The sequence below is a fragment of the Eriocheir sinensis genome, chromosome 67, assembly GCF_024679095.1.
Source record: "Eriocheir sinensis breed Jianghai 21 chromosome 67, ASM2467909v1, whole genome shotgun sequence".
NCBI lineage: Eukaryota > Metazoa > Arthropoda > Malacostraca > Decapoda > Varunidae > Eriocheir > Eriocheir sinensis.
The window spans coordinates 1,050,001-1,072,500 of NC_066575.1; the positions used below are offsets into that span (position 1 = coordinate 1,050,001).

The window sequence follows — 22,500 nt, forward strand, 5'->3', positions numbered from 1 at the left end:
TGTGCAGCTCGTCATTTGGGATGTGTGCAAGAGACAATGAGCTTTTTCGACACTTTCTGGACAATTGTGAACATGAGATATTCTAAAAATCTTGCAAGTATTACTTAAGAGATATATTTTGTCCATCTGTCCAGCCAGTGTCTTTAAAATATTTGACCAAATCAGTAGACAGCCGACTGGCGTCCACTTGACAGCCACAATGGTCCTTGGCTACTGTATTCGCTAACAAAGTGCCCACAATATTTACACCCTTGCCTAGGCTGTTTTACGCCCTCCAGATGTTTCAGGAAGTTTGACCGAAACACGTTTATATCTCAGTGGTTTCTGAAAGAACTTCCTTCCATGAACTTAATTTCTTAAAAGCACGTGACCCAGGCTGCAAGTGTGCCTACATTCATACCTTTTACTTTTTCATAATTTCAAGACTGCATCTACAACCCTTCTTTCTTCCCCACAATTTTTTTTCACACAATTTAAACACCATTCGTCAAAGACTTTTCTTTCCATCCAATTTCTTTTAATAACTTTAAAACTCGTCTTTCTCTACATCCTTTCTTATCTCTTCCCTTTCTTTCTCTCTCTGCGGCCTTGAGCCGACTCATTTTCTGTAAAATAAATAATCAATATTCAACACTCACAGCTCTCAGTCCTGTCACCGAGTATCCCTCCCATATATCACTGGCACTTTCTTGTGTCTTATCTTTACTTCTATCTAACCTTACCAAAGACTTCTGACGTCTGGCACATAATTATTCTTTATTAGCTAACTCGAGCCATCTGCAAACCTCCCCCTACACACCTTCCAGCCCAATTTTGTCACCCTCAGCAGGCTTGTTAGCTTACAAAATCACTTGATAACGAAGCTTTGACTTGTTACCTTAAATATTTTCAGTCAAAGGGTGCTTAGAAAGGATGAAGGTTGAATTGGAATAAGCTAAAGGTCGCCAACAAATCCCTGATTCATTTCCTCAGACTGCCTCAGCTTAGGAACTGATCTTGTAACTATTAATCAAATTTGAAAGGTTCTGGAGTCGTCGACGGCGAGCTGATGGCGGCAGCGTTATATTGATTTTGCAACAGCCAGGGATCGCTTATCATTGATACTTGCTTCATGTTAGTTATCACGTCTCACTGATAAGTAACCACCTCGATAGGAACACGCCATATTCGGTGTATTTCCTGCCTCTTATCACCTCCTACGCCTTAATCTTACTTTTTAGTCACTGCCTAGATAGCCCGTTCTTTATGCATTCCGTGTCTATAACCATTTCAAAATGGCGCAAGTCGTGGCCTTATATATACGCCCAGAGCCACCCTGAGCCACGCTACTTTGTTCCGCTCGGCCCCAGCGTGCGGGTCCCGTGTGTGTCAGAGGAGGCAAAGCTCACCCCAGCCGCCATGCCGCCGCTGCACTCCCTGGTGGTGGTCCTGCTGCTCGCCGCCTCCCTCGCCCACTCTTTGCCTCAGGTGAATAGTCCGTCAATTAGACCAGAGACATGCGAGCATTAGGGACAATGAGCAGAACCTAGGAAGCGCTACAGACCGTCACAGTTCTGAGGGAGAACGCGGATGTCACACTCGCCATTGGCTTCAAAATTTGAGACAATCCTGAGTAGAGGAGTCTGAGGGGATGCCCACATAGCTCATGGGTTTAGGAAGGCGATAGATCGTGGCACAAGTTACTTGGTATGGGAAGGGGACCTGCATGGTTATTTAAGCGTGTTTAATACACAGTAACTAACAGCAATCCTTGCGATGTCCCAAAGTATTTTTTTTTTTTTACATCCCGCTTATAGCGCCGGTAGGCTTTCTTCAGGGGCCAGATGGTCGGCTCAAGCCCGTCGTGGCGCAGGCATTTTTTTATAGTGGCGCCGGTTATGCTTGGCTCATGCTGCCCCCCCGAAACTCATTCTTGATTCACTGGACGGTTTCTTCTAAAGTCCGGGTTGATGGGTGGTCTTCTGGACAGCATGTGAGTAGTCTTAGGCCACTCGGCGGTGACTGAAAAATCCCTGGTGGTAGAGTGGGGATTCGAACCGACGTTGTCCATGGCATGGTGAATGTGAGCCTAGCACGCTAAGCACTCAGCCACCACCAACCCATGTATAGCATTTGAGCAGATATTTTGAGCGTATGGTGTTGGGACGAGAATTGGGACAAAGTGTCGCTTCATTGAACACAATTGACAACAAAAACTTCAGAAAACTCGTAATATCAACAAAATCTTACCCATAAACTGAGAAAAAATATCAGACAAGTGTCACTGAAACTATTTGAGTTTGGAATAAATGGTTAATCTCTTTGTAACTAATACTGTTTGCAAACCCCAAGGTATATTAATAAATAAGTGACCCTTGTTATTTTATCTGAATCGTTTTCTCTCGAGAAAAAATGTAATAAAGAAACAGCTAATTGGTGATTATGCGATAATTACAGGAATGGATAAAACGCAACACACGAACTATTTGTCGCAGTAAAAGTTAATTACATCAGGACAAAATCATGTATACATATTAAGCAAATTCATATGCATATAAGAAAGGACATAATCTTCCATTTACCGTTCTGATACGTAATAAGATTAGATAAAGATTGCCTTAAATTATCACAATGCTGAGGAAGTCTTTAACTCTAAATCTACTCAAAGAAAAATCAAGTTGATTCTTTTGGTATGAAAACTCAATTATCATGTTAGAGCAGCTTGTTGGGAGGGTGGGTCAACCCAAGTTCATCAGTATTACGAAAATTCAATTCTCCTTCAATATGATTACTAGCGACCTTCTTCTAACTCCGCCACCAAATGGTCTGAAAACAAAACACGCCCACCGTGGTGACAGTGAACACGGAGACGACATCTGAATGATCGGTGTTGCTCAGAGGTACCACCGGGAATGGTGTCGTAGGGTGGGAGAGGCAATGTGCCCCCGGGGTATACTCCCGTGGACTGATATATTTAACGAGGGACAGGAGAGGAAAATGTATGCGTACTCTCCTACATTTATTTTTGACGCCATTGTTTTTTCGTGTGTGTGTGTGTGTGTGTGTGTGTGTGTGTGTGTGTGTGTGTGTTATCACGCATCTACACGAGTCCTCTATGTCTCACTCTCCTCTCTCCCATTACATGGTCAGGATGGCCCGAGCCGAAACTCAGACTTTACGTTTGCGGACAAGACGATGGTGCTGGCCAGCAGGGTGTCAGGCCGTGACCTGACGCGACCTCGGCGACAATCTTCGTCAAGCAGGCTCGTGGACTACCAAGGAGGCTCGGGAAAGCTGGAGTACAAGGACGAGAGAGACATGGACGAGCCTGGGACTGACTCGGGTGAGCTGGTTTGTTTGATTCTTGCCTTTATTGCAAAGTAAAAAGACGGGATGCATGTCACTGGCGGGCCATTCCCACATATGTTCTTTTGTAGATATAAGGTTAGGAACTTCTCCCTCAGCAGGAGAGGAACAACATGTCCGTTTTTTGTGTGAGTTCAGTTCTATGACGACGACGAAGGAAGGAAATGTTAACCTCTGGAACTTGCAAGCTATGCTTAATATTTATCGTATGTATGTCTTCCACAGTTAGACTCACATTAAAAAATCGTGAAGTGGGTTGTCCTTGGGACGACTACCATGTGTGTCTGAGTGGCCTTGTAATTTGTCATGTGGACGTGTGCGACGGCCAGGCGGACTGTCCGGATGGGGACGACGAGCAGGACTGTGGTGAGTATGTGTGAGTATGTGTGTGTGTGTGTGTGTGTGTGTGTGTGTGTGTGTGTGTGTGTGTGAGAGAGAGAGGGGGGAGAGAGAGGGAGAGTGAGAGAGAGAGAGAGAGAGAGAGAGAGAGAGAGAGAGAGAGAGAGTCTAGCGTCGATTATTCCTTCCTAATACCGCTATATCTTTCACACAGACACACACACACACACACACACAGTGCAGTAACGACAGGTTCCTTTGTGATAACACCAAATGCATCCCGAAAGACTGGCTCTGTGATGGCGACGATGATTGTGAGGACAAGACAGACGAACAGGACTGTGGTGAGTATCGGGAGGGAGAGAGAGAGAGAGCACGTCTATTCCTATTTCTCTAATACCGCTATATCTTTCACACAGACACACACAGAGTGCAGTAACGACGAGTTCCTTTGTGATAACACCAAATGCATCCCGAAATACTGGCTCTGTGATGGCGACGATGATTGTGAGGACAAGACAGACGAACAGGACTGTGGTGAGTATCGGGAGGAGAGAGAGAGAGAGCGTCTATTCCTATTTCTCTAATACCGCTATATCTTTCACACACACACACACAGAGTGCAGTAACGACGAGTTCCTTTGTGATAACAAATGCATCCCGAAATACTGGCTCTGTGATGGCGACGATGATTGTGAGACAAGACAGACGAACAGGACTGTGGTGAGTATCGGGAGGGAGAGAGAATCGCGTATATGTTTTGTTCTTTTCTTTGGCGATAAGCAAGAAAGATAAAATCAATTCTATGATGTTATGCGCGTACTAATAATCCTGTCCGTGTCTGTTTTCACAGGTGGACTTGCATTTCAAAGAAGTGAAATGTGTTTTTCCGCAGGGAACGCATACAAGTGTAAAAGCGGCGATAAAATTTGTGGTGTGAAAGTTTGCGACGGCAGAGGACTGTCCGGATGGGGACGACGAGCAGGACTGTGGTGAGTATGGGGGAAGGGGGTGGAGAGAGAGATGTCTCAATGCCCATTTCTTTCATATCTTTCTCACACACACACAGACACAGTAATATACCTTAGGGTTGTATATCACTATGACTTGATTTTGTTGATATTATTTTTTCCTGCGTGTAGTCATGTGTCCATCGCCGGAGAGTTTCACCTGTGGTAACGGCATATGTGCTGCAAGATGTGACGGCAACTATGAGTGTCGGACCACGCTGATGAAGAAAACTGTCCTACCACTACCACTACCACCACCCCACCACTCCTGCTTTTATTGGTGGTCATATTTCTCCCTCTAGAATCCATATTGGCTTTGTTATCGCCAATATTACCATTTTGGTTTTATTAAGGAAACATGCACACTTAAACCCCGACTATCCGGTCCCCGGATATCCGGCAACCCCAAGGGTCCTGGAGATAATTGGTCGCTCAAAGACTGAAACAATTCCAAGAAAAATCGTTAAAATATAACGAATATCTAACCGGCGAATGATCCGAAAGACCGGTGCCGCACTTCCGCCAGCTCAGAGTAGGTCTAGCCTGCGTACAGTTGAGTTATTAGCCACGCAGCGTTGTGAATCTTTGTCTGTGGTCGTGTTTTGTGTAGCCAGTTTCCCTAGATGGTTTTGGCGTTGGCTCCGCAGGTCAGTCCCGCCATGCCATTTGTCACACAGTCCCAACACCTTTTCTTCCCCTCAGATATTAACGCCTTATAACCTCAAAATAAAACTAATTAACGATTTAATAATCTAATAGGGCTATGTAGTGCTATGATTCTTTCGTTTTTAGGATAATAACAATGATTTTGTATAGATACCACAACACTTGATTGTATTGTTTACATCGCTGTCAGTGTGCTGACAGGCTGCCCCGACAGTCCCTCAGGCCACCCGCCAGGATAGTAGCTACCCTCGCTCTCATTGTCCGTCCCCAACCACGCTCGTGTGTGTGTGTGTGTGTGTGTGTGTGTGAGAGAGAGAGAGCAGAGAGAGAGAGAGAGAGAGCACGTCTATTCCTATTTCTCTAATACCGCTATATCTTTCACACAGACACACACACACACACACACACAGAGTGCAGTAACGACAAGTTCCTTTGTGATAACACCAAATGCATCCCGAAAGTCTGGCTCTGTGATGGCGAAGAGGATTGTGAGGACAAGACAGACGAACAGGACTGTTCAGGTGAGTACAAAACAGATGGACGACGGACTGCTGGGAATGAGCAGGAAAGCGGAATAGTAGTTATCGAGGCGGGCGTAGAGAAGTAAAAGAGGGATGAGGAAAAGTTGGAAGTCTTATTTGGGAAATGGTTCATGAAGGGTCTGAGAAGAGTCGATGTGTAAGATTACTGTGCAGGACTGATTGTGAGTGCTATTGTGAGTGGATAAATAGGAAAGGGACGAATGTAGGGCATGGGAAAGTTTGGGGTGCTTCAGATGGTAAAGGGTGGGGAGTTGAGAGGTTAATGAAAAAGGAATAAACAGTATAAGCGGGAAAAATATGATTGAAGCCGGGCTGGGGAGGGTTGATGTAATGCTTAAGACTGACTGTGGATGTGTACGAGGAAGGCCTATGTTTGACTGATGTTCTTTGTTATTTCTTTCCCGCTTGTCTTACTTCACTTCACTATACCGATCTTCTGGCCATCATCCATTCCCCTTCGTCCTCCAAGCATTTTCAACCAATTTTGTTTCTTCTGTGCTTTGCGTGGTTGTTTTAAGAATCATTTTGAGTTAATTTTCTTTATAGCAGCAGTATTTTTTTCCCTCGGTAAATGCTTAGTTTATGTTTGTGTGGAGCCAATTGTACTTTTCTTGATAGTTAATCTGTTTAGACTTGTGACTACTGCTACTACTACTCCGTCTCAGAGCGCTGCCGGCACTGGGAGTTCAGGTGCCGGGATGGTTCGTGTATCAACCAACGATTACGCTGCAACGGCCGCCGAGACTGCCGCGATGGCTCCGACGAGTGGCAATGCAGACGACATTAGCCATGGCACCATGGTAATACACACACACACACACACACACACACACACACACACACACAACGTCACCCAGTGTATACCCTTCATGATACTGTGTACGCAGCAATCAGCCACTCTCCCTCCCCCAGTAAGCGTGTGTCTTTGGAGAGTCAAGAAGTATCAGCTGCCCACTAATGGCGTTAGACTAATGGAATTGTAGTTACCCGCTGTTTAACCCATTTAGTGTATATCACTGGCCAGTGCTAAAGTCTGGCAAATACTGGTTGTGTCCTATATATTGCCTTCGTATTGTATAGACTACCTTTGCAAATAGGCCCCTCCCCATTAACCGTTTGGTGGTCATTACTGGCCAGTCCAGAAGCCTTGCAAGTAATGGATGTATGTATATACTTATTGGAGTGTTTGTGATTTATTGTTCTCATAACAGTAAGATGTGTTTGTCAGGGATTCATTACTCTCCCTCTCCTTCTCAGGGCGGAACAGATTTACGGAGGCCGATCCTAACCTAAGGGAGGAGGCACTGCTGTAAGCCGAAAGCAACCCACCCATCAGGACACTTGACGGAGAGGCACTACTTGACCCGACGGAGGCAGCGTGTGGAGGCAGGCGGGGAGGCCCTGGGAAGATGATGAACCGCTCTGTAGTGTCCGGTGTAGCGGACCAGAAGCTACCCCGGAGGATAAATTCCCAAAGCAACACCAATTACTGACTCCTTAAGGCACAAAACTCTAAACAAGACACATCTGTGCGGCCTGCAGTGCTTAAGGTGTTTCCCAGGCTGTATAACGCAGTCAGTCAGGCAATCAGTCCTCAGTTCACTCAGCGTCAGGGTACAGTGTACTCACAAAGTGTATACACTGTAACATGAGTCTCTGCGGACTGGACGCGATGGCCCAACGTTTTATTCATTTCTCGGCTGCGTGTTGCACAACTAGACTAGCTACATCTTTGAGGTCTGCGGGGTTCAGGAGATATGAAAGTGGGAGCGGGCTATTTTGTATCTTATTGAGCTGCCTCCTTTGCTATGAAATAATCTTTATCAACACCCGCCGTCTGCAGCTCTGGGGCGTGGTGGGCTGCGCATGAGCAAGTTTTAGTGTTGGAACTTCTTGTCCGCCACACCGGTTGTAGCATTTTGAGTGACCTAAGAAGGATCATGTTTGGGGGCCAGTCGTGTACTCCGTCCTGTATTTATTGGGGTAATTGCATGATACAAAACTGTCACATGTCAATAGAATAACGATTTTTCATGCAATGAACTGAGGGTTCCCTGCTTCCCTGGGTTTTCAAATGATTCTGTCCTCTTTCAGAACTTTATAATTTTTTACTAGACACTTTGCAGGAGCAGCGTCAGCTGGCTTTTTGTTACTTTTCTTCCCCCTGAGCTGCTTCCTTTCCTTATAAAAAACAGAGAAGCAAGTGGGTGCTTGCGGCCCTTACACTAGCCACCTTCTGTTTTGGCTTTAGTTCACACTTTAATGATATGATCCTGCCATGCCATTTATCTGTAGCCTTGATCAGTATTATCGTGATTTTATTTAAACAGCTGTTGGTGTATTGTAAGTAATATTAATAAAACACTTTGCCTTGCACGACCACCTAACAAGCAGTGTGACAACCTGGCTTCGATGCTCCACAAGTGACGAGTGGACGGAAACACCAACACATGGCGACGTCACCGCTTCAGGAATGTTTCTGGTCATGTTTTGCTTCCTGAGATCAAGGAGGATATTAAATGTTTGATATACTTGATTACTGATATATACAGCTTGGTTTTATCTGATAACACACACACACACACACACACACACACACACACATACACACACACACACACACACACACACACACACACACACATTTATGATTTGCCAACATTCCTTTAGAATAAATATTTTATTGTGTATAACATCAATTAATAACTAAAATAAAACACTTATCTACGAAGATATCTATAATTATAGTTCCAGCAGCTCGAGGAACAAAGACAACTCGTCCTGTTCATTAAGGCACTTCCTACTTCTTCTTCTTATTATTATTATTCCTCCTCCTCCTCCTCCTGCGTGATTTGCTCCACGTCCTTAGGATGCTTGAGTGCCTCTTCCTGCCCCTTCACTGGATCCTGCAGCTTGAGGAACAAAAACAGTTCGTCTTGTTCCGTGTGGTCCATTTCCATCTCTTCTTCTTCCTCCTCCTCCTCCTCCTCGTGTGTCACTGTCTCCTCCAGTTGAAGGAACTCTAGGAGCTCCTTTCGTTCCTCATCCTCCATTTCGTGCTGTTGTTTCTCTCCGTATTTGTCCTTCACAAGCGTCACCTCCTACTCGTGACTGCCGTCAGCCAGGTGCTGGGGCAGGCTCGTCATGTTTGTGCTGTATCGCCGGAACAGCTTGAGGAAGGGTAGGGCCGTGGTCGGCGCCTCCACCTCCACCCCAGCGGGCAGCAGGCTCTTCACGACGCGCACAAAACTTGCAGTCTCGCAAAAGAACGCTGTAGAGTCTGATAGTTGTGACTGGTGCTCTCTCAGACCCCAACCATCGGTTTGACACGGCTTTTTCAAAACTTTTTAAAATTTGTCCTTTAACTTTAAGCCCCAGCTGCCTCCCAACTATCGTTCATTGTTGTTATCTTCTCTCACTGCCTTCACCTCTTGACTTATGGGGAGGGGAGGGAGTGAAGAGAGGCTTGCTCTTTATATTCATCCTACGGCATCAAATTCTTTATGTATAAGAACAGGATGTTGCGGACTTTTTTTGTTATATTCATGTGGCATTTGATCTCTTTATGTGTCCATTCTGGGCCTGCTGAGGAGTGTTTATAAAGTTAAGAGTAGGCAGAAAGAAGAATCAGGGTAGACGCTGATTACCTTATAGTCTTGCATTTGCCAATGGTTCATCTAACGTGGTGACTGTAGGGTAGACCTGCGGAGAACGATCGATGAACTGTGCAGTCTAAAAGTAGGTCTGAATATGAGAATGAATAGAAAGAAGGTAATGGTTTATTTCCTTCTTTCGTTATTTCTCTTCCTTTTTTATCTTTATCCTTTTTCTCTTTCGCGTTTTCTCTCTCATAGAAGACAAAAAAAAAAGATTACCGCAACAGTAGGAAAAACAGGCTCAGCAGCACCAGATACAACAACAATGACAAAAAGCAAAATACGTGTTCAAGGAGCACGAGTGAAATGGGATGGATGTATCATGAGTCTTCCCATAAATTTGCCAATATGAGAGAGAGAGAGAGAGAGAGAGAGAGAGACAGAGAGACAGGCTCATACGTGCACGCTGACAGACAAGCAGAGACATGCAAGTTTGACAGACAGACAGAGACGCGCAAATATGCAAGCTACAGTCAAACCATTTCAAATAGTCCGTTTGGGCGTTCGATTCCGCGGGTTCTTTCCTCCCCTTTGCTCTGCCACACAGTCCCAACACCTATCCCTTCTTCTCATTATGTTACCTGTAGGAAACGGAATGGAACGCCCAAACGGACTATTTGATATGGTTTGACAATAGTGAACAGACATAATATACAAACCCAGGCAGACGGACAGACGGACAAGCAAGCTGGCAAGCAGAGAAACACACACAGACAGACACACAGACAAACATTCAGACACTAACGAAGAAATAGATAAATGACAGACAGACACAGACGGATAGATCGGTAAGCAGACCGACAGACTATAAAGGCAGATAAGGACGGACAGGCATGCAGGCAGACAGACAGGCAGATAAACAAACAAACAAAAATAAGACAGAGTTGTTTGTCTTCATCAACCGTGACGTGGTGAGCTTTAATACGAATTCGTGTTTGTTTACCAGCGGCGAGTTAATATTCCTCTCCGTTTTGGGCGGAGATAATATTGTGCAGGAAAAAAATATTATTAAATGCAGATATGAATGCGTTTAATTTTTCTACTGTCCAATAGGATACACACACACACACACACACACACGGTAGAAAACCTTTATGGATACAAACTTAAAGCTTCTGTATGCTTCCAGGTCACAAGAAAAGCTGTATATGAACTAACAACGTTGCGCTCAAAAATATCACAACCCAAACAAATTCATCTACAGATCCTGCATGATGTTTCCGCGGACTGCCAGCGAGAAGGATTAAATAACGTTGAAGCGGAAAGAGAACAGTCCTAAATAATCATCATTCTCCGGACAAAATGAAGAGGGGAATATACTGTGGCAGAAGGATTATGACTACAGCTTAACCTCTATACATACACTGCACGTCCGCCTCACCTTTCTCGTGTTTGTGTGTGTGTGTGTGTGTGTGTGTGTGTGTGTGTGTGTTATTAGGGCGGCGGGTCAAGGTGGTGCTTCTAAAATGTGGCTTCTTTTCATGTAAAGAGGTGGTGGAGGCGGTGGTGGTGAAGAATGAAATTAGAAAAAGTGGAAGCAGATGGCGAGGTCGAAAAGGAAACGGGTGGAGGTCGTGAAGGTTGAGAAAAGAATGAGAAGAATAAACAAGACGAAAGGAGGAGGAGGAGGAGGAGGAGGAGGAGGAGGAGGAGGACGATGAGGAGGAGGAGGTCGGATAATAAAATCAATATAATGGAAAATAACTTCATTAGTCAACATATGCATGAGTCAACCAAGCAGTGATTAGCGGGTTTTTTTCCCCCATTTTATTATCACCCTTGAGTTGTTTCCTTGACTATAAATAAAATATAAAAGAAAAACAAGTGGCTAAGGGGTCAGCGTGTTGACGCGGTGTACTGGAGGACTCGGGTTCACGTCCTGTCCGCCATTACAAGCTCACAATTTCCAGCCATCGCCGAGTGGCCAAAGACAAAAGTCGAAAGCACAAGAAAGGAGGAGGAGTAGTTTGCTACGTAAAAAGTACACTCCCTGCCATAAAAATGGACAAATGCAAAGTCATGCACATTGGGTCCCAAAATAGTAACTACACATACATCATGAATGGGAAACCTCTGCAGGCGATGCAGGAGGAAAAGGATCTTGGAGTCACTATCAGCAGTGACCTGAAACACGCGAATCACTGTAAAAAAGCATACAACGAAGCCAACACTTTGCTCGGGTTCATAGCGAGGAACTTCGAGTGTAAAACACCAGACGTGATGCTATCCTTGTATAATTCCATGGTAAGACCGCACCTCGAGTATGCAGTACAGTTCTGGTCTCCTAATTACAGAAAGGACATTGCTTTACTGGAAAGGATTCAACGACGCGCCACAAAGATGATTCCAACTTTAAGGGCTCAACCGTACGAGGAACGACTCAAGCGACTCAATCTCTTTACATTGGAGAAAAGACGCCTACGAGGGGATATGATTCAAGTCTTCAAGTATCTAAAAAGTTCAATAACGTCGATTACTCCAAATTCTTTGAACTGCAAACCAACTCAAGAACTAGAAATAACGGTTAATCCATTCAGTTGAGTCGATGTAACAGACATTGGAAGGAGTTTCTTTTCAAACCGAGTCATCCGCCACTGGAACAATCTTCCCTCAGAAGTAGTAAATGCGAATACCATCAACTCCTTCAAATATAGAATCGACCGTCATTTCGCTGAGTCGGGAGTAAACTGAATAACGAGGTGCTTTCATCTGCTCCTCAATATTGAGGTGCTTTCATCTGCTCATCAAGCCCCAAGTGGCGGTCGAGCAGATTAAATCACCAAGCAGGCGACCTCGTAATGATCAATAGGCTTTTGTTGCCTGCATTCCCATATTTCCCATGAGAGCCCCAGGAAGCGAGGCAGAGGGGGAAGGTTGTTCAGTAAGTAAAACCGAGAAGTCCAGTTTACTCACCCTCGCCGGTGTCGCTACGGGGAACCTCTCCCGGATGAGACCACGTCACCTTCACTTCACCTTCCCGCTGTGCCCGCCTTCCCTGCAGAGTAAACAAATAAACTTTATATACCTGGAACACTCAGTGATACCTTCGATATAAAAATAAACAAATGCCTTTCACGTATCTGGAACACTTACCGATATCTAGAATGATTTCAGAATGTTTTTTATAATTATTGTAAGAATGAAGCATACAAGCACACCTTTCATATACCCCAAACTTTATGATACGAAAATACCTTAAGGATATTAATACACGAATGAATAAATAAACAGAACTTTCTTTTTATAACCTGACAATACTGATAAACTAATATACAGAAGCTACATTAAGTATGATTTTGTCCACAAGCAGTGCTCACCTATACCTGTCACAAAGAGGGCAATGACCAGGTAAATCAAGCAATATTCAAACAAAGCAATAACTAACGACAGCGGTAAGATAAAGAGTGATTTAATACAGCGTTTCCAAATAAATCACGAAACATGGTGGTTATTACTGACAGAACTTCATAACATCCGCTATTATTGTTTGCACCTCCACCACCACTACGACCATCACCACCGACCATCACAACAGTCCATACAAGATCCACCAGCCCGACCACCACCACTACTACCACCCCATACAATTACCACCACCATTACTACCACCACCATCACAGTCTTCGGGCCCATATTCTCAAGACACTAAGGAATCTCACAACCACTGTTTCCTAGCGCTACAAAAAGAAGAGTCGGGTTTTCATGAGTGTGTCCCACGTGCATGGTGCATTAGCCTCTGTCAAAATACTACTAGGCTCATGAAACTACCCATGGAAATACCCCAAAACAACCTCTACCAAAGCCTTGCAAAATATAAGTGTGTGAGCCTCATTACTGCCCTCAAGCACTGGAAAATAACCACTTCCGGGATCGTGATATATGTGAGTCAATATCTAACACCCGTAATCATGCACTTGAGAGAATCGGTCGTCCATTTATGAATATTCGCTGCTCCAGCCCCGTGACCGCCTGCTTAAGGGTGTTGCATGTTTCTACTTTAATAAGAAGTTAGTCAGGATGGGCAGAGCGGTTCCTGCAAACCTACTACTATGTGTTTCTCCATACTGATGAATGTATGAATCAGATTTTCATAAAGTGTTTCCTAAATGTACTCCCCACACGATTAATAAATGTTCCACTCGGTCATACATTTGTGTAACGTGAGACACATGACTTCATGGCGGACCTGTTCAACATTGTAAAGGTTTGTATGACATGAAAATCTATGCGGTGTCCATATTTAAGGCTGTTCAAAACACATTATTTGCATAAAAACTATGTAGGAAAAGTTAGCATTATGTGGTTATGAGGGGCAGCAACAGTAATAGTAATATAACTAAATATATTAATGAGATGAAACACACACACACACACACACACACACACACACACACACACACACACACACACACACACACGCTTGCACTCACACATTCATATAATTTTTCCTATTTTTACGATCGAGGAAAACGGGAAAAAAAACAACTCGCTGCTCCTACGACAAATGAGTCAGGAATCATGCATATGGCGTCGTCTTGATTCTCTTCCAGCGAGTCATGGGAAGGTTAAAGGCGCAACACTGTACACAATAAGGGTGGAATATCTTTATTACAATCATACCATATACAATCATAGCTTCTATCATAAAAATTACAATTCTCACTCTTTAAATGAATACTAGTGATAATTCAATACGGTAAAAGAGAGAGACGCAAGCAAGTATACATATAAACAAATACTGACCATCACAGCATAGAAATACTGCTAACAATCCCAAGATCTATAAATACAATTGTTGACTAGAATACAGCCGCTTTAACGGATGGAAATAGCCGATGAAGGTCACGAGAGAGAGCCACCAGCGGCGGGCCGTTGCCCGCTCAGCAAAATAGAGGTACACATTTACAAAATGAAAGATGTAAAATAAAGAAAGAAAAAAGCAGGGCCCGCTAAATAGACACCTGTGATCATAAACATGTTGCATTCCTTAATTTATGAACACACACACACACACACACTCCCTACACACATACGCTTTTCCCTACACTCACGGACTGGACAGCGCCACGGACGTACGAGACACGGACATTGGAAGAGCAGGCTACTCATTTCTGGGTCATAACTGAGGCGGGGACAATGGCACTCAGCCAGCTACCTACTCAACACACCTGCGCCTGCCCTGCCTACCTGCCCTCAGCACACCTGTTCCCCTTACTTTCCGCTTACCTTTTCCTTGTATTGCCTCCTTATACCTTTCTGCTTTTCTTAATTTGCTCACCTACCTGCTTTTATGTTTTCCTTTCTGTGTTCTTATTTTCTCTCAAATGCTTACCTGAATTCCTACTTTTCTTATTTTACTTTTACTTCGCCTTCTTTACCTTACCTGAATTCCTGTTCCCTTACTTTCCCATGACTTTCTCTATCATATTATCTTTCTATTCGTATGCTTTCCTCTGCTCTTATTTTCCTTCCCATACTGCTTACCAGCCTGTTCCTACCATACCATTCTACCCTTTCATCATAACTTCCTTTCCCCTCACCTTCTACCATGCTGCCTACCTAGATTCCTGTTTTCCTTACCTTAGTTTTAGATTTCCTCTCATACCTGCCCGCTTGCCTACGTTTTCCTTGTCCTTCATCAATCAGTGCCTTCCTCTCACCTTCGCTTTACCTGGTTTGCTGCTTTCCTTACCCACCTCTCAATCATCCTTCCATTTCTGTTTGTCCACTCGTTCTCTTACCTATCATTCCATTTACCTTCTCGCTCTCCCTTCTAACTATTTTTTCATTTTCTACCTTAACCACATGTGTTTCTTGCTTTCCTCTTAGCTTTCTACCCATATCTCCCTATCTTACATGATTTGCTTACTTGTCTGCCTACCTGTTAACCTTTCCTGTATCTAACTCTTCGTTCCTTACCTATCCTCTCTTAAACATCTATCCACCTATCTGTATGTGTCTGTCTGTGTTTGTTCTTCTATTTGTTGTCTTCGATATCTGTATTTGTCCTTCCGTCTGTTGTTTTGTCAGTCTTTATCTTCCTTACAGTTTTCCTTCCATGCAGTCTACCAAACTCTTCTCTTACCTCCCTTCATGCCTTACTCTACTACTATCTTCTTATTAAACTTTTGACCCTGACTTTCATTTCCCTCCAATCCTACCTGCTTACCAATCTCCTCACTTTCTTGCCTGCATACCTCTTTTTCCCATCTTTTGACGCTTCATTCCTTAACTTACTTGCTCCCCTATCCCCTTAACTCTCTCCCACACGTACCTTCCTCTCACCTTCCTCTCTCACTGTATTACTTTCCTCCTCCTTGCCTCACCTTCAACTGACCTTCTCTCCCTTATCTTTTAGACGCTCTCTCCTTTCATGCCTTCCTCTCACTCTTTTGCCCTTGCTTTCCTCTCACTGCATCTCCTTAGCTTCTTCTCATCCCTCTATTATCGTTACCGGACCATTGAGGAATAAAATGAAAATGGAAATGAATCTCTCTCTCTCTCTCTCTCTCTCTCTCTCTCTCTCTCTCTCTCTCTCTCTCTCTCTCTCTCTCTCTCTCTCTCTCTCTCTCTCTCTCTCTCTCTCTCTCTCTCTCTCTCTCTCTCTCTCTCTCTCTCTCATACACACACACACACACACACACACACACACACACACACACACACACACACACACACACAAAGGCAAATATAGTACTGCAAGATACACAACGAAAATGATGAGAACCAATAATTTTCACCCTCCCTCTCTTCCTCGCTCCCTCCCTCTCTCCCTCTCTCTTTCCCAGGTCATAAGTCTGGCCAAGTGACATGTGTTGATTGCTCTCCCATCACGTCATAACCTTAATAACACGTACTGACACTCACTTCCCTTCTTCCTCTATCTATTTCTCTGACTCTCACACACACACACACACACACACACACACACACACACACACACCTGCTTTACCATCACTGTTCCTCGTCCTCGTACGTCCACACCTCCCATTTCTCATTACTCTTCCTCGTCCTTCATCACCCTTATTACACTACCTACGTCCCCCCGATGTCTTTCATATATATATATTTCGTTGAAGAATATGTGTGTGACACTGAGAGTATATACTGGGAAAGTCTGTCACGCATCCTTTAGTGCATGTAATTAATTATGTTAAGTGATGAATTATGTTACCAAATAAAGGTAAACCTCATAAAAGCTTCTTTGGAGTATACACACCTTTCCGTAACCAAGTGAATCAGCGTCCCTTACTTGAAATGTATTTTCCATTTTATCTTTCGTCACCCAGAGTCATCCCATATGGGACAAAAATGCAAATTTATCGTCAAAAGTGTACGATATTCGAACATTTAAGCCATTCAATACAAAATTCGATTCACTGCATCACAAAATTTCATTTCTAAACCCACAAAACTTATGCGGCGATTCTCTCGTCGATGCACACTTTATTCCCATTCGCAGAGTTGGAAAAAAGTATATTTCCCAGGTATGTCTCAGGCCGCCAGGTGGTGCCCGCGCCGCCATGATTGGCTCAGTGCAGCGCAGGTAATGACACACCTGGACCATAATTAAAGAGCTGAGCGATACGCGGGGCGGCCCGGCGGTCGGTTGGCGATGCACCATTTTGAAATTTTGCAAAGTTTGATGCCTCGTATTTGTGTCAGACTGTTTGCCTGTGTGTGTGCATGTACGCCTTCTTTGCTTTATTTCCGCCTCTTTGTTAGGATCCTTCTGTATTTGATGTCTGGCTGATATGTGTTAATCTGACAATATCATGTCATTTTTAAGCGTTTTCTGTCTAAGTTATTTTCTATACGTCTCTCTCTCTCTCTCTCTCTCTCTCTCTCTCTCTCTCTCTCTCTCTCTCTCTCTCTCTCTCTCTCTCTCTCTCTCTCTCTCTCTCTCTCTTCCACATACACACACTCATGCCCATTCACGTTCTCGCCGCCCCAACCGAAACAAACGCCTGTATGCTAAACTCTCCACGCTAACAATTCATTTTTCAGCCTTGCTCTATGTTTCTCTTTTTCTTTGTCCCGCAATGACACTCGGGAGCACGCTGGACGAGACTCGTGAACCAATGACGGACTTTATTTTGTCTCGTGTAAACATTAGAGAGAACAAAAGACAGGCGCCTCTACATATACATTTTTTTTTTTCATTCTGAAATTACAAAATAAGTGCGAGCAAAAATATGGCTATGAACGTATGAGAGATGAGAATATGGACGTGGAAATAAATTACTGGATTTTGGTATAATAACGACAGAAATGAAATAAAAATCGTGTGTAAAAATAAAAATATAAACTAAAGGAATACAACTAAGGTAAAATGTAAAGACGCAAAACAAATACCACGGCATTCTCTTCTGGGGGAAACAACACTTATGAAAGACCAAGAAGGTGCCAAATTAATAAAATAATGAAATAAATAAATTCAAACAAGGGGCAAAAGATAACAGGATATTCGAGAGAGCAATCAGTTATACGTGAAATGAATGATATATTAACGTTGTATTCCCCTGATGTTCCTCCACTGGTATGTCCCACTTTCTTCCTTACTAAGAGTGTGACAGAAACACCGATAAGAGATAGATTGACAGGTAAGAGTGGAGTAGGCATCTCATGTGTGTGTGGGGGGAGGGGGTCCACTCACACACCTCTTCTTGACAGAGTGGAGTCAAAGGCTCTTCGTCTCATCAGCTCTCCTCCTCATACTTCTCAAATTCCGCCGCCATGCCGCCTCTCTATCTTCTATCGATATTTTCATGCTGACTGCTCTTCTGAACTTGCTAACCGCATGCCTCCCCCCTCCGCAGCCCCGCTGCACGACATTCTACTCATGCTCATCCCTACTGTCCAAACCCCTTATGCAAGAGTCAACCAGCATCTTCACTCTTTCATCCCACACGCTGGTAAACTCTGGAACAATTTCCTTCATCTGTATTTCCTCCTGCCACCGACTTGAACTCTTTCAAGAGGAGGTATCAGGACACCTCTCCTCCCAGTGCCCTCTCTTTTGGACGCTCCTTTGACCTCTATTCAGGAGCAGTAAGTAGCAGGCTTTTTAATATTTTTTACGCCCTTGAACTGTCTCCTTAGCTGTAAAAAAAATAATAATATGAGAGAATCAACAAGAAGAAAATTCAACCTTCAATACTTTTCTATCTCATTCTGTGTAATAATGACCTGAAGCGTTGATTACGTCTTAATAGCTGGCAGCACGTCGTGAGGAGGCAAGTGTTCTTCTACTTTTCTCCTTTCAGGCGTGTTCATTCGTCCATACACATTGATAAATAGATAGATAGATAGATAGATGGATAGATAGAGAGAGAGATAGACTGAGACCAGAGCAAGCAAATCAGCCTCACCACCACCACCGCCGCAGGGCAATCATCGCCACTTACACAAATAACCGCTCCCCGGGCTCACTCCCCCTCCCTCCCTCCCCGCCGCCAACAATGAACATAATTACTAAACTTTTCACGCAATAAAACCTAAACAACCCAATCATCATTCAGCGGCTATTGCCATCGAGTCTCTGTGATTAATCTTATAAATATAAAATTAATTTGCTTTTCCATCCCACGACCCCAATGCAGTATTTGACGATCATCACCATCTCTCTCTCTCTCTCTCTCTCTCTCTCTCTCTCTCTCTCTCTCTCTCTCTCTCTCTCTCTCTCTCTCTCTCTCTCTCTCTCTCTCTCTCTCTCTCTCTCTCCATAACAAACGCAAATAACTAATTATTTCAACGAGCAACATTAAATTAACACCTTTTATATATTAGATTACTGCATACTGATACCTCCACTATAGTATTTATGTTTAATTATATTTTCTTTGTTGCAAGTGTGTGTGTGTGTGTGTGTGTGTGTGTGTGTGTGTGTGTGTGTGTGTGTGTGTGTGTGTGTGTGTGTCAGGGGTGAAAAATCATATTTAAAAAAATCGGATTTTTTTTTATTTAAATTATTTTTTTACATTAACCCTTTTTTTTTCCATTGATTATTTGTTTCAGTCTTATTGGAGTTGTATCTGTTATCCATTTTTTTCTTCTCGTTTTCCTTTTTCCATCTTTCTTCTCTTCTCTTCTAGTTTCTCTTTTCCCTTCTCTGTTTCCCTTCTTCTATTCTCTTTTCTCTATATCTTCTCATTTCTCTTCCCTTTTTCTGCTCTTTTCTATTATTGTTCTCTAATACTCTCTTTTCTCTGTTCTCTCCTCTCTTCTCTTTTCTCTTCCTTCTATTCTCTCTTCTCTCATCTCTCTCGCTCTTGGTCCACTTGGTCTGCGCCTCTCTCAGGTCTTCTGCTCTCAGCCTTCTTTACAGAGGTAACTAAAGCAGGTCTCAGGGGCCAAAGGGGCGTGCGGACCTTCGACGCACTAATGGCTGCTTCCGTCTTCTATTAAACACCGTAAATCCTCAGCTGCGGCGCTTAAAACAGTAATTACGTCACCTTATCACATTACACTTCCAAGTCTCATAGCCGTTCCACTTTCTCAAGGAACAAATATATTTCCTCTACTTTAACTAACTAAATATTTTCTCTCTAACATTTATCAATCCACGAAAATACGTTTTACTTCCGTACTCTTTGTCATATTTTAGTTTCGCCAAGGAAAAAAATAATATCCTTTTTACGCTGTATCTCGCTTTCCAGATAAATAATTCATTTCTCATAAGTAAACACAAACTTCTCTCACACAAACTCAACAATTTCGCAAGCTTAACCTTTCATAACTTCGACCCTGAGGCAGAAAACCAACCATTCCTACCAGCCGCGTGTAAAGAAAGACAAAAAAAGACAAACAAAATGTAACCACAATGAGCTCAGGGAAAACAAAAGCTGAGTAAACAAATGCTCCTCCGCGCCTTCTATCGGTGCGACTGAGCCCTCGAGACCGCCTCCGTGTGACATACAGAGCTGCGGGTTCTCCTCGGGCGAATCTTAATCCAGCTAAGTAGGATTATTACCAGCTTCTAATGCCTCGCTCCGCCTCCTCCGCCTGGCGCTTTTTCTCTTCTCTTACACGCTTCTGTGTCGCTCGCTAGGATGAGGAAGAGGAGAAAGCGGAAGAAAGGAAGGAAGTGAGGAGTGGAGAGAGAGAGAGAGCGAGAGAGAGAGGTTGAGGGAGGAGGGAGGGAGGAGCGTGAAGGGAAAAATAGAGGTGTGGGAGATGAGATTCAGGGACAGAAACAGAAATTGAGACTGTGACAAACAGGCTGGGAGGACCCGGAACAGGACGAGGAGGAGGAGGAGGAGGAGGAGGAAGAGGAGGAAGAGGAGGAGGAGGAGGAGGAGGAGGAGGAGGAGGAAGAGGACGATGAGGAGGAAGAAGTATAAAGTAAAAAAAAGAAGTGGAGGAGAAATGAAACGAAGAAGAGGAATAACTTGTTTTTTATCAAGAACAGGAAAAAATTATACTGTTTCAGGAAATTCACTTTCCTCCCATAATCTGTGTAGTATTGTATTACGGTGAATGATATGGGTTCCAGGAATACCCTCGCACACACACACACACACACACACACACACACACACACACACACACACACACACACACACACACACACACACACACACACGCAGAAACTGGTGGACAATACAATATAACCGAAATCAAAATGGTTATTGTTATGACTTCTCATATGTGGGTCACCTCAAACACACAGACTGTGGATGGGAATTATTAAGGAAAGGAGGAGGAAGGAAAGGAAAGGATGATAGTAAGAGAACATAAGGAAATGGGTGATAGGAAGGAGACGAGGAGAGGATTATGTAAAATTATATAGGCGGAAGAGGAGGCTACAGAGAAATGTTAAGGGTAAATGAAATAATAAGAGAATGAAAGGAAGGGGAAGGGATGAAAATGAGAGGCAGGGTTTATGAATGGGTCAGCGGAGAATAGGGTTGAACAGCGAGGAGGAAGGGAAGAATTATTTATAGACGGGCCCATGACACTGACATGGGAGGGGCAGGATGGGGAGTAAGGGGCAGGAGGAAAAGGGACCGGCAAAGTGCATTAGTCAACCCGTTCCAAAGGCGAAAAAATAAATAGAAATGTGGACCGTACTTTTTGTGATTTTTTTTTCATAACGCGCGTGAGATAAAATTTAGGGAGAGTTACGGGCGAAGGTAGGCCCCCTCCCCACACACATACACAAGTACAAAGCAACAGAAACATCCATATCCACACCAACACATACACACTAAGCACATATCATAAAAATACACACTATAACATACACCACAGAACACGATCACACCCCATCACACCATGCCCGTTCAGCACATAATAGAACCATGTCACAATCCACTCCACACCATATAGCACTCCACACACATGCCTGCCACAACCCACTCCACACCATAACACTCCACACACCTACACACTCATGCCAAACAGTTAAACCATATCCGTAACAATAAATACACACACACACACACACACACACACACACACACACACACACACACACACACACACAGCCGCTAGCCACCTCATAGACCTATTGATCGAGTTGAAGCGAAACGGTTCAGTAGTTTTGTTTACCATTTTTTTTTACAGTAGAGAAAACAGTTAAAAAAAATAATGAAAAAAAAAACGCTACTGACTATTTGCTATTGTTTCGCCGCTTAGCCAAGGTCTTGTTATTATTTGATGGACCAGGTGGGAGAGAAAACTTAGTAAGTCCCAGGTGCATGCGTCCAGGTAACGAACGACCTCACCTTTAATGATTAGAGAGAAGAAATGTATTGTAGCTAGACGTACCTATTCAATCACTGCTCCTTGGGTCACCTCAATAATGGTGGATTTAACTTTAATTCTTTTAGTTTGGCAGGAATAAATAAAACAAAATGGAATTTGTATTTTGATAATGTTTCGTTTTTCTTATATTTATTTTGTATTTCTTTCTATATTTGTATACTGGTGATTTCTCTC

The 22,500-nt window shown here is 43.6% G+C and overlaps 2 protein-coding genes and 1 long non-coding RNA gene across 6 annotated transcripts in view; 2 read left to right on the forward strand and 1 right to left on the reverse strand.

Moving 5' to 3' along the window:
• LOC126987900 (beta-1 adrenergic receptor-like) overlaps positions 1 to 12,546 on the reverse strand; it is a 101,285-nt gene extending 88,739 nt beyond the window's left edge. For 2 of the 4 annotated variants that reach the window (XM_050845400.1, XM_050845399.1), the window contains exon 1: positions 12,472 to 12,546. The gene's annotated coding sequence lies outside the window, so the exon portion shown is untranslated. The remainder of the gene's footprint in view (positions 1 to 12,471) is intronic. The other 2 variants (XM_050845401.1, XM_050845402.1) reach the window with 1 other exon arrangement.
• LOC126987901 (low-density lipoprotein receptor-like) lies at positions 1,397 to 8,145 on the forward strand. Its single transcript, XM_050845403.1, has 6 exons — positions 1,397 to 1,467; positions 3,130 to 3,322; positions 3,571 to 3,711; positions 5,747 to 5,881; positions 6,568 to 6,702; positions 7,160 to 8,145. Exons 1-5 carry the CDS (start codon positions 1,399 to 1,401, stop codon positions 6,687 to 6,689), a joined length of 660 nt encoding a protein of 219 aa, XP_050701360.1. The 5' UTR covers positions 1,397 to 1,398; the 3' UTR covers positions 6,690 to 6,702; positions 7,160 to 8,145.
• LOC126987902 (uncharacterized) lies at positions 3,926 to 4,649 on the forward strand. Its single transcript, XR_007741272.1, has 3 exons — positions 3,926 to 4,028; positions 4,114 to 4,221; positions 4,538 to 4,649. It is a non-coding gene; the product is annotated as an uncharacterized LOC126987902 (long non-coding RNA).
• Positions 12,547 to 22,500: the final 9,954 nt, after the last annotated feature.

Excerpts from the sequence above, each read along its gene's own strand:
- LOC126987901 (XM_050845403.1), top strand. The coding sequence starts at position 1,399 with ATGCCGCCGCTGCACTCCCTGGTGGTGGTCCTGCTGCTCGCCGCCTCC. Across the intron at positions 3,712-5,746 it reads GGACGACGAGCAGGACTGTG|ACACACACACACACACACAC; the intron begins GTGAGTATGTGT and ends TCTTTCACACAG. Across the intron at positions 5,882-6,567 it reads AGACGAACAGGACTGTTCAG|AGCGCTGCCGGCACTGGGAG; the intron begins GTGAGTACAAAA and ends ACTCCGTCTCAG.